The sequence below is a fragment of the Psilocybe cubensis genome, chromosome 1 (genome assembly GCF_017499595.1).
Source record: "Psilocybe cubensis strain MGC-MH-2018 chromosome 1, whole genome shotgun sequence".
NCBI lineage: Eukaryota > Fungi > Basidiomycota > Agaricomycetes > Agaricales > Agrocybaceae > Psilocybe > Psilocybe cubensis.
Window position 1 is genome coordinate 3,573,162 of NC_062999.1, and position 12,425 is coordinate 3,585,586.

General features: G+C 47.4%; 2 protein-coding genes across 2 annotated transcripts; both read left to right on the plus strand.

Moving 5' to 3' along the window:
* Positions 1-4,409: 4,409 nt before the first annotated feature.
* JR316_0001241 (uncharacterized protein) lies at positions 4,410-5,913 on the plus strand (the record flags this gene model as incomplete). The annotated part of the gene is made up of 3 exons (XM_047887051.1): positions 4,410-5,200; positions 5,328-5,523; positions 5,737-5,913. The coding sequence occupies 3 exons, from the start codon at positions 4,410-4,412 to the stop codon at positions 5,911-5,913; spliced, it is 1,164 nt and encodes a 387-aa protein (XP_047754797.1).
* Positions 5,914-7,618: 1,705 nt separating this feature from the next.
* On the plus strand, positions 7,619-9,605 carry JR316_0001242 (AP-1-like transcription factor yap1; the record flags this gene model as incomplete). The annotated part of the gene is made up of 5 exons (XM_047887052.1): positions 7,619-7,964; positions 8,026-8,087; positions 8,150-8,242; positions 8,308-9,426; positions 9,483-9,605. The coding sequence occupies 5 exons, from the start codon at positions 7,619-7,621 to the stop codon at positions 9,603-9,605; spliced, it is 1,743 nt and encodes a 580-aa protein (XP_047754798.1).
* Positions 9,606-12,425: the final 2,820 nt, after the last annotated feature.

The following is a 12,425-nucleotide window of genomic DNA, read 5'->3' on the forward strand; positions in this document are numbered from 1 at the left end:
GGATGAAAAAAATGCTGTGGGAAACTCTGAACATAATCACTTATTGAGCGTTGCCACAATGTCACTTGTGATACTTCGCCAACTGTTCAAACACACATTACACAACACCCGAGTCCCGAGCGGCGCAGAAGGAAGCGAGAAGATGAAGAGAAGGAAGGGAATCAGCATCATGTAATAAATCAGCACCACCATCCCATCAAAAGAAAAGAAGAGAAAGAAAAAACAAACCCATCATCGTTTCGTCAGTCAATCGGCTAGAAATAGACTCCTGTGCTCCGCAGTCAGTCAGTCAGTCAGGTCAAGCGGCTAAATTGAGAGGAGAGATGCGTCGACTATTGACGGTGTGGCCGGAATCAACCGGAGTAGACTTGTGTATCTTAAAGTAGTACTATACAGGACATTAATGAAGAGCACGAGTAAAGTAACTATGGATTATGTATTGCTGACCTCACCGCTCACACACCTGTCCCACCTCGGAGGGCCGCCAGCCTGTCAATCACTGAACGATGCGCTCACACCAAATTCAAAACGGCTATAAGGAGCCCAACGGCCGGGGTCTTTGATGCTTTCCGATTGGGAATTTCAAAGCGAACAAGTACGGTTCCACGGCGATTTCCCTGGTCAGTGGCTGTCTAACCATAACAAGTACCTGCGAGAACGCGGAATTACCTCTGGCCCTGATGATAAAAATAGCCTGCTGTGTACTTAAGGCGCAGGGGAGGCTGAGTCTGGGGGAAATACATTTGGTCGACTTATGAATAGGTGTTAGGGGAAACCATGCTGCAACACTCCTCTTTGGACAGAGTTTCCTTTCCTACATGCCAGGGATGGAAGGCGGTACATACAGATACCGGGGAGATGATTGCTTCGTTCCTTAGTCGTATATACGTATCAGATAGACGTAGTGACAACAATTTGTACTCAGGGTTCAAGCTGGTTCGAGGGCGGCGTGGTCCCAGTATTACGAACTTCACGTATGGCAGATAAATAGAAAGGGGTATACTATGTATGGCGTATTGTCAATTGACATTTTCCTTCCTTCCGTTCTCCGTGATAATAAAGCTGTTGAGAAGACATGGATCGGGGCATGTAACATCGTCCATAGGAAGATTACTTTCTCCAATTAAATGATGCACGATAGGCTCGGGATGTAGACGTGAGTTAGTGTCGACCTGTCTACCTAGCCCAAATGACGATGTCGTATGTTGCGTTATTTGACGGGCTCGATGCAGGTGGCTCCGTCGTACAGGGTGTCAGTGCTAGCGTGCTTGTGAGTTGCGTTCGCGTGATGAACCTAGGCGGAAAGTATATCAGCCTGTTGTAAGCGTTAGTTTGATCATATACCCTAGTGATACCCGTACGTTAGCTTGGTGGACGAAAGTCATTGGCAGTGTTGATACACTATCAAATTATATCATATAAGTAACTTTATATTACATAGGTAATCCAATCCCCACCTGCTAATCTGTTACGCGACATATGTATACCCCATCCGATGAGAGCGAAGGAGTTGATCACAAGCTTAGCATCCTGTAAAGTTAGTATATACATCACATTAAATGAACGGATGGTGTGAATTTGCCAATGTCCTCGGGTGGGCCTGTCTAGCTCATCCAGTCAAGGTGTATTTTAGGGCATCAGCGTAAAGCAGTAGGGTAAGTATTAGAGTAAATACCGAGTTCCCGGCTCGTTGGAAACCAGCTGCTGAATCGGGGAAGCGGCACATTGCACGGCAAGATTCGACCAAGTGTATTGTAGATATGGATGGTTATGGACTGACGCTGTCGTCGTTCAAGTAAGCCTTATGTTATCTGTTAAAACGCGGGTAGTGTCGGCGTGTGGAGAATTTAAAGTTGGACGTGTTTGTGATGATTATCTGAATAACAGAATGGCAAAAGGTTTCATTTACAATTACATGGGTATTTTTGACTGTGGCGAATGTATATGAGTTTTACATGTATCGTCGTCACGCGTCTCCTTATTCGCGTTGAAGGAATGATGTGCGCACGAATATAGTAGGATCTCGGGAAAGAGAAAAAGCTAATGCCAATATACCACAAGCCGCTCAGGGGGGCGGATGGGGGGACCTCCGCACGACGTGGGATTCGGGCGTTTAGTTTGGCAAGCTAATTCTGTGGCTGAGGTAGGCTCTAGGAGTGATATGGCATGATCAATGTTGAAATAGCACCGTCGTGAAAAAGGAATGGGAAAGGTAAAAAGAACGCATGCATCGAATAAGTTGGAATGTACGTTTGGAACCCAGTCTTTGGCTATGGTCATCGTTGATCAGCCAATCTTGAATCAATCACCGTGAGTTGCCCCGAGACCCAAGATGGAATTGAATGCAAAGTCTATTGAATTGAAGAGGGAAGTTGGATAACTGGTGACAGTTTTTGGAGATAAGTAATTATGCATGACGTGGGTGGATGTTCCAGGCGATGGGAAATGAGAGGCGAGAGAATCAACCAGGGAATAGGATTACATAGACAGATTCGGATGTGCCTTGAGTATTGGCTGCGCGTGGGCATTTGGACATGGGTTCCGTGGTCGTCTGGACATTCGTCGCTGGGAATCAGATGTGGAATGGAAGCTATGTCATCTTTTTCCTTGCTGTGCTATTTGTAGCCATCCCAAGAGAAGAAGGAAGACGATAGCATTGTTGCACCGATTGTCCAGGGAAACCAAAAATAGGATATAAATGCTCAGCGCACGCAGGACTGCGAAGTTTATTTTTGGGTGGGTTCCCTGCTAATCCTTACCTCAATGGCGCAATGCCCAGCCAGTAGAAGGTTGCCTGTATTTAGCCCGGAGAAATAAAGAGACTATTGAGACGGATGAGACATCATCCACTGAAGAAGGGTAGATAGAGAGTCCCAGCATCGCGATTCCGGACGGGGAGAAGCGGGATGCCTTTGGCTGTGGGAGATCATTGCGATATTTGGGCCGTTTGCCAATGACTATTCTTCGTGAACAAGAATTTTTTTCTTGCAAGATATGAATCAGATAGAGATAGAACCGCGTAAAGGTTGACAGATACAGGCAACCAGGGTACACATGGATATGAAAACGTGGTGAAAGGTGAACGCACTCGTCAGTGAGAGAAAGCGTCGTCCACCATTGGCTAAGCGACAACATGAGTGTGGTAGTGAGCGCAGGGCTCGGATATACTAGAGGATTGCCAGGGTGTGGGGTAGGTAGCCATAGAGCACGGACACGCCTCAGGAGTTATTATTGGCAGTGTTGCGAATGAAAGAACGGTCAAGGTAATAGTGATGCCGATGGTGGCGTGGTCGAGGGAAGATCGACAGCTAATAGCTATGGGCGTTGTTTATTGCGAAAATGATCATGATCATGATCATTTCACTTTGCTTTGCATTGCGTTAATTTTGGGATGGTTGGTGCTGATAAACACTGTGCCAACAAGGATCCCGATGACAGACTCAGAGTAAACAAGTAGCAGATACGAGCGAAAACGTATGATGTTGATGTTGATGGTACCGTGAATACCCATGATCCCAGAGGGTGCGATTTTGAAAATTTCATCAAGGAGAAACTAGTGTAACCGGTAGATAGTAAATGTTAACCCGCAATGATGCTGTGTGATCAAATCGAATGCAATCTTGAACGGAGTCAACGCTTACTAGCAGTTGAAGGCCAATTGAACTAGATGACACTGCCATTTTGGGTATCATTCTGAAGCCAGATGATGTATCAGAAGTGGCACTGAAAAACAAACATCCTAGAATGAGTGGTGGGTCAAGTCGAGAGTGTTGGTCAACCAAATTCAAGTTGATTTCAGAGGTTAAACTGTAGCTGCTGACTAATCCAAACTCTCGTTCCTGAGTTCCTTTCGCGATGAGGGATTTTTCTTTTTGGACTTGTATTTTTCGCGGTAAATTTCTGTTACTCACCTCTTGACTTCTCGCTCTCAACTGTCGATACAGCAGCTCTACTGAAAAATTTTTGTGTGTTCGTAATTATGATCGATAAGAAGTCGGCACTGCAGCAGTCTTCTTTGGATTTGCCAAATTTGACAAAAAAGCCCTGAGAGTGATGCAAATGATGGCTGATGCATCGTGACATCGGACGAACTACTAGCTCTTTGTCTGCTTCGCCTACACTAGACGTAGCACCTTGCTGCTTTCCTTCATATTCCGGTCTTACGGGTCTGTGGCGGTTCGTCGGTACCACTGGTATAGTACATATAGACTTGAATAAACGATACACGAGCCACTTCTGGGTGTCTGCAAACATCAACAGGACCTGCAAGTGCACACGACGCAAACGACTTGTAGTCCTCTTCTGCTTTAAATTTTGATTGTATCTCGAAGGATAGCCTCGAGCCGTAGCCCAGTGACTCCCGGGGAAACTCTTATTATCACCACTAGAAATTTAGAACTACGGCGAAGATGGAAGGCGTGTCAATGCAGGAGCTGAAAGACGCAGGTGTACCATCATCGTCTTCGGGTGCTGGAACGAACCAAGCTCAAGTGGAAAACGCGAATGTAGGGAATTGGACACGGACTCAGGGCTCAGATGGGGCGGGAGAGGGAGAGGAGGAGGATGTAGATGTAGGGCTGGCCGAGCGGACACTAGTCGACGATCCAACAACAACCACGACGACAAGGGCACATACCCATGTAAAAGGGCCCTCTTCGAGCAGTATATCGCTGCCTGTCGGCCCCGATGAGGGCGCAGGCGAAGGCCCGTCGCGGACGTTCGTGTATCAGCCTATGCATGTGCCTCAGAAATCAGTGGATAGGGCGGACGGTCACAGTCAGCGGCAGAGTGAGGACCAGCCGCGGACAGCGACGACGGCGGTTACGTGGGATCCTCTGAAGGCCAACGGGACGGATGATGGGCACGACGGGGAGAAGACACACCGACGGCGGGCTACACAGGACGATACGGTAGTGGTGGAAGACGAAGGGGAGGATGTGGTGGATTCGAAGGGGAAGTTGCTTTTTGCTGAGGACGACGACGAGGAGAAGAGAGAGGGAGGTGTGGGTGTAGGAGGCATAGCGCCGGCATCTGCGATTGCACGACGAGCGTCGCACCTCCGTTTAGATCTGAAGCCTACGCCGTCGTCGCCATTGCCCTGGGAGCAGATCGACCCGCCGCCAGATAATAATTCCAAATCCATTGCAGGATACTATTCACCAGCTGCCTCCCAGAAGTTTAGGACCTTACAGAGTTCTGGGTGAGTGTTCTTGTAAATTAATTTACAGTCTATGAGCGTTTTGACACGATTTGTGGATGATTAAATGGGCGGAAGAAGACTGACTGACTGACTGACTTATGCTGTTGTTTTTATTTTTTGCATTTAGTGGTGGCCCGCGTTCGCTGATACCCAAATCGTCATATTATTTTGGACCTCCTGCGCCAGACTCTGCCTATGGCACGGCCCCGGTAGGACAGATTGGAGTGCACCATCCTCGAGAAATTCTGAGAGTTGAAAGAGATTATACGGGCGGGGAGGTGATACAATTCGCGCCAATCTATCCTCTAGAGCTGGAAGGCAGGGTGAGTTTGTGTCTTTCGTTTCTTTTCGTTCTGTTTTGCTTTTCCCGAATTACGATTTGGCTTGCTGTTTGATTTTTCAATTTTATCTCTACTGGTTTTGCTTTTTGACTTTGAACTTCTCGGCACGGCAACTAAACGCTTGTGTCTATCTATCTGTCCATCTAACTTGACCGAACGACCGCCAACTTACATACTTGCGATTCCCCCTTGTAGATAACGCCGACGCACTTCCTGGAGTCGATCAACGCGATCAACGAGTTGCTGATATCGGCGCATAGTCTGCGGCACTCTCTTGTGGATAATATGCTAGCGATTTTCAGTCTGCAGATCTCGAAGCTGTTTGTCAAGTCTCATTTTGAAAAGGTGGGTGTTTCCTTTATCTATGTCTAGATTATTTCTTTGTGCCCTGTTTCTCTTGTTGTGGCCAATATCCTATTTCTCCGTTATCAGTCTGCTGAGGATGTTATTTTCAATTTCGTGTGGAGTTTACGACCAAAAAGAGTGCGATATGCTAACGAGTTTACTTATATGTCCAGGAGATGATAAGGCTTCGGGCACTGATAGACCAATTAAATGCCGAGCTGTATAATCCCGTGGGGCTCAATATCTTGTGGCCACAAAACGTGGCGTTTCTATATGTACGTGGCTCAATTCCCAAATTTATTTACCTTTCGATCGTGCTTTGTCCATCGTTGCTGATCGTGGATTCGTGTTTTTTGTCTCTCGTGTCTCCGTTGTTGCGGTTTTGAATTTTATGCAGTTGGAGATCGAGTACTACGTCAGTGTTTCCTTTCCTTTCCTCTCTCTTGTTGCATGGTGTATTGATGGATCAATCATGGTTTCGCGTACAGTGAATGTCCGTTGTTTTGTTGATGGATTTGTTTTCTGTTTTCGTGCCGATGGACCGAACAACGTTTCGTGCAGAAGCTTTGGGGGAAACCCAGGGTCGGAGATTGTAGGCGATTCGAACTCTCACAATTGTGTTTCTGTATTTGGGGACGACTGCCGAGGTTGGAATGCTAGGAATCAATGATTGTGGTTTGGGGGAGAATGTCGATCCATGAATTGGACTCCTGGATTTCCCCTCGGAAGTCGGAGGTACTTGGTGTGGGAGAGTGGGTGTAATGGAGAGGCGCTCTTTTTTGGGATGATTGCATGCATTGTTATGGTCTTTCGTATTATCTGATAAGTGATTGTTTTACTCTTATGGTGTAATATTATAATGGTTAGGGATGCGGAGCAGACGCGGTATATATGTTTTCGAAAGCGCAGGCACCAAGGAAACACAGACATACATAAGTGATTGGCAGGTACTTGGTGAGATAGAGACCGGTGCTCCGACTCGAGTGATTCTCGAACGTCAACTGACATACGCAGGGGAGATTGATACATAGAAACATTAGAGTGTTTGTGTATTTTTGAGACCGCGTATGTGGCGGAGATAGCTCGGGGGGGAGTATGTTTTAAGCGCGGTGAATCCACTATGAACGCACGACTGGAGACTGGCTGTTTCTGTTGTCGGCTCCTTGATGGGTGGTGGTTTGACCATTGGTGCTCGAGTCAGAGTTAAGTATGCCGATCAGTGGGGGAGACAGAGACAGGCGCCGTGAATGGCGGAAAGGCCAAGACATAATCAAGCTGATGTACATTGTATTATTAGGCTTGTTTGCGGTCACTGACGGGGACCCTATCTAACCGCCAGCGGAACGCACGAGCCGGGGGGTTTCTTTCCTCTTCACAGCCAGACACCCTTCGTATCCCTGGCCAAAGCATGGCCATGAACGAGGAGCTGCGTGTTGGTGATGGAGCGGAATGTTATATAAATTCCGGGTATGAGGGTCTGCATTAAATCGATGGGCGGTGTCATGCGCATTCGCCGGGTTACTTAACAGGGCAACGCGTACTTCGGCCAAAACGGTCCCATTCACGTGATCTCTTTCATTTGTGCTTGGTAATATAATTGGTTTGTGATTGTTTCACAGTTTCTTACCCACTCGCCCTCTGCTCGTCGCCATTTCTTTTGCTCTGCTCATCGTCAACTCCATTCTCCTTCCCCATTTCTCTCCCCGCCGACCCTCCCTACACCACCCAAGCCATGGACGCCTTCCCTGAAGTTACTCCTCTGTGGGATCTTTCCCAGAGCGTGGACATTAATCAGCTTCCCGACAACGATTTCCTCGCCCTTCTCCAGAAGCAGTTCCCAACCGACAACAGTGGCTACAACTTCATGGCGCCCTTCACAGACGGCATTAACCCACAGAGCATCACCCCCTTCGAACTTCCCAGTCTCACTCCCCCTTCAGAGGACAGTAGTCCAAGTCCACCCAACTCCAATCAGGACGGCGGCGGCAACGACGATGTCCCAGAAACAGCCCTCAAACGCAAGGCCAGCGATGAGGACTTCTCAGACGACGGCCCTACCACCAAATCTCAGCACACAGGTGAGTGCCACTGCGCTATTCTGCGTTATCAGTCTGCTTATTAATCCATATTTTGGCACAGGCAACGACAAGAAATCGAGTTCAGGTAACTCCAGGCGCAAGTCTACGGGCGGAAATGGCAACGTGAGTGCCCTGGGCCATCTGAAAAGGTGATAAAGAGATTGAAAAATCAATTCGATGTCTAGAACAAGGATGAGGGCCGTCTTATGAAGCGCAAAGAGCAGAATCGGGCAGCACAGCGGGCGTTCAGAGAGAGAAAGGAAAAGCATGTCAAGGATGTACGTTCTTCTTTCATGGGAAAGTCGGGATTTTATCAATTCTTATCATTTTTGATCATTTTCAGCTCGAAGACAAGGTTGCCGACCTTGAAGCAAAGAACGAGCAGGCACTGCACGAGAATGAGAACCTCAGAGATTTGCTGACCCGACTGCAAACCGAAAACGTAGCTCTCAAGCAGAGCTCGTTCACCTTCACTATGCCCAAGGCCGCAAGTACTAATGGGGACTCGTCAAATACTCCACAGTCCACCTTCTCTTCGATTTCCTCACCTCAGTCCGCAGCATCCCCGTTGGCGGGATCGTCCAAGAACACTAATCCTATCGATTGGAGTTCCTTGACCACCTTTGATCCTGCTGTTCTCAATCTTTTGGACGACAGTGTTCCTCAGCCGACGGCTACGGAGGGTGCCATGCAGATGGACTTTGGCTTCGGTGCGACCTCGGGCACCGGCCTTGCCTCTAATGCTCCATATACTTCCATTGCCAGCAACCCCATGTTTATGTCCTTTGCATCTACCTTTGATAACCCAGCGAGCCCTACACCCTCTGCATCTGGCACGACGACCAATTTCAATCAGATGAATATGAACTTTGATATGAACAATCTTTCCACATGGAGCACTCCTTCGAACTCCCAGGACACGATTCTTGATGATCTGTTCTCGGGCTATTTGTCCTCGACGGGACAGATGGATATGTCGCTGCTCGGCCAGTCGCCGGCGTCGTCGCTCAGCCCTGTAGCCCATCATGTTTCACCGCCGAATGCAAACTCAACCAGCAGCAGCAATAACAACACATTGAACAATGCTCGATCTCCTGTTGCTTCATCTTCTTCATCCTCATCGTCACCGTCTGTTTTAGGTACTTCTTCGCTGGTATTTACACCGCGCGACTCGCCTGCTTCATCGGCATCCACACCCGCCTCGGACACTAACAAGACGAGCAGTTTGCCGATTCACAGCGAGGATACATGTCCGCGGACGAGAAAGGAGCTAGAGAAACGGATTGCAAGCGAGGGTGCGTCGCCGTTTGCGCCGCCTGTAAATGTGCGTAAGAGCTCGGATTCCGTATTGGGCACCATGATTGCGTGCTCGGGGTCGAGTTTCCCCACGACAGCCAAAAGCGATAAGAATATTGAAGTGTTAAGCGCCTGGAGGAGTATTAGAGCAGATCCCAAGTTCAAGGTTTGTTTTTCTTTCATTTTTTGAGAATCATTTCGCTGACTTTTTTCTCCCTTCAGGATGCCGACATCAATGCGCTATGTTCAGAGTTCACGAGCAAGGCACGATGCGATGGCACCAAGGTTGTGCTCGAACCGCAAGGGGTGCATTCAATATTAGAAAATCTATCTAAGAAGCAGTAGCCGACCTAGACCTTCCTGCTTCGTCGACTTCGACGATATCGGGTTGCAGGATTCCAGTATCTTTATTTTCGTTGCTTTCTTCAAGATCAATGGTTAAGGTCCCTCACAACTGCTGCGATGGTGTTTTTTGTTTCTTTTTTTTACACCTGTCGGTCCCCTCAAAACAAAAAGAAATGGTTCATGGTTTACGACCTCTCCGGAGAGAAAGAGGATGGTTTATGCTTTACCCTCAATCTTCTCCGTCTTGTCTCGTCTCGTCTCGTCTGTGGATTCAGGACGTTGCACTCCAATGTGCTCGCAATCTAGTCAAAGCCTCGCGGCTGTGCAGGACGAGAAGGAAAGGAGCTAGGGCGTCGGACCACTTATAGAGCTCTTCAATACCCAAGACGACAAAGAGTTATGGGGTAGGAAGTATGGTTTGGGAATGACGGAATGGGGAATGAAAGCGAGAGACGAAAGGGCAGCATTGGCGCCTCTCAATCAGGCGCGACGGCAACCAGCTTGTTGTAGCTGGTGCATGCAGGCACCTGAAACTGTGTGCCTTTGGCTCTCTCGATCTTTTTTTCGGCTCCGCTCTCTTGCTCCTTCCTCAAGATATCTATGCTGAGGATATCTTCTTTCCTCATTTTCTTTCTCTTCTATCTCTTCTCCGTTCCTCTGATTCGTCTTACCCTGTTCTTATTGTGTGCGTTCTTTTCCTTTCGTTTTTACTTAGCATTGATATCTCGTTGTTTGTTTTCACCTCACGGTTCACTTTTCTTTCTCAAAACTTGACTGACTGATTGTCTGAAATCTCAATACTCTTTGTATCAACTACGTACGCGCGTTTGCCCGCCTTGTGTGTCTACAAATTACTTACCATATCGTATATAACAAGATACTTTTTATCACTTTGCCCCCACTCTCCTGTCCTGTTCTGCCCTTGTTGTATCCTTTGTTCTGTGTCCGGTTCTTCGATATCTCTTTTTCTTTGACACCGTCTCAGATCCCTCTCTTTACTAGCGTTCGAAACACAACATGGACGATGCCGGCGCGTTGGTATCGAGAAAATTGGCTACATTGGTATTACACTGGCCATTTGTTTTCTGTACTATTTTACAAGTTCAAAAGATAACGAATCTTTCAAGGTTGAAGTCTTGTTCAGATTGCGTCAGGCTTGTATCATCATTTGTCCTTGTGTTGTTGCAGTAATTGATGACCGCAAGTACTAGTTCTCTTTTGTCATGCACTTGCATTCTAAGTTTGCGACCCCACTATGACCCCACTACACGATTTCATTTTCTGAAGTGATACTTTGCGACAATGATGACGTTGGTGGTGTTGACAGCGACGCTGGGTTGACGTTGTTCTGCCTAAATTCATCTCCTCTTCTGCATGTCTCGAGTCTGCTTTTTCTTAACTTCTCCTGTGTCTGGCTTACTGCATTTTCTTCTCATTGGCCCCTGGTCTCATGTCTATTTTTCTGCCAAATGTCTGATAACTTTGTCTGTCATTGGAGATTTTGGGTTGGCCGTCGGGCATCCAATTTTCGCCCGCTGTCAGGTCGTGCTCGGAGCTTGTAAATGCCCTGGCTTCTTACTCATAAGGTTCGAGGCACAACACACATCTATGACAGTATACTTTTACATGTTTGGGTACTGGGGTAATGATTTCTGTGGATGATTTTGCAAGACTAGTCCGACAGCGGAGCATTATGGGAACCTTTTTTATACATCTTTGGCAATCTAGGATTTCTTTGGGGGGAAGCGAAGCTTTAGGCAAGGCACGGATGTTTGGCTCCGTGGTGTCGTGTTCAATGTCTTTTCATTGGCTTTCCTTCCTAGTACTCGTGGATGCCTTCCTTGAGTCCCTATTGGCCGTTTAAAGAACGCATGGGTCCTGGGATTTTGCGATTTTATTTCTATTTCTGCGTGTTGGTAGAGTTCAGTCCTTCCTGATCCTGTTGAAGAGGCTTCGATTCTGACAATATAATCAATTGAACACGGTTGTACGCTTCTTTAAGCTCGTAGCTTCTTCCTGAGACTACCTGGACCCTTGGACCCTCTTCTCCACCTGAGAACGACGGAAGGGGCTCCTGCCTATCTGTATCCCTCTAGAACTCTGTCGCTCGCTTCTGGCTTCTTAATATTATTGTGCGCTGATTGTTGGTGTCTTGTTGTTTCGAAACCATTCATTTTGCTCCTTAGAGATGCTTTTCCCTTGGGGTTCCATTTTTTTCTTTTCTTGCTTTGGATGAGCTTTACCCTGCACCTGCGCTTACTTTGTGCCTGATAAGGCGAGGCTCAACCTACTGCCTATGGCCTTCTATCTCTTGTGATTTTTTTCTGTTGTCTAGGCCAATTGAATTCCGGTCCTTGGCCAGTACTGCGTATACTGAATAGATACAAGAGATGGGATTCTTCTACGTGAAAAAGTGGATCCGGCTTCAAATTACCCATGATGACTACTGTCTGCTTTCGTACACTCATTAGCATATTCAAAAATGTCAAAAATGTTGAGTTCAATGGTTCACTTTCACCGGCCACCCTTCACCGTGCCAATTTACCGGGGCGCTTCGAGCTTGACATGTCCATGTCCTTGTCCATCCATGCCCACTCCACTCCATTGCAGTTCAATAACTCAATAACGTTACAAACTGGCAATCATCACTCAGGTTCACAGAGTCAATGTTGATATGTACTTACCGTGAACGATTAATGTGAACAGCTCAGGTTCGTGCTAGGTGCGTAACAAGTGTGTGCATGTGCACGTCGGTGTGGCGCGCTTGGAATAAGGATTGTCCTTCAAGCGATCCAAACGTCACAATCGGTCAGATCGCCA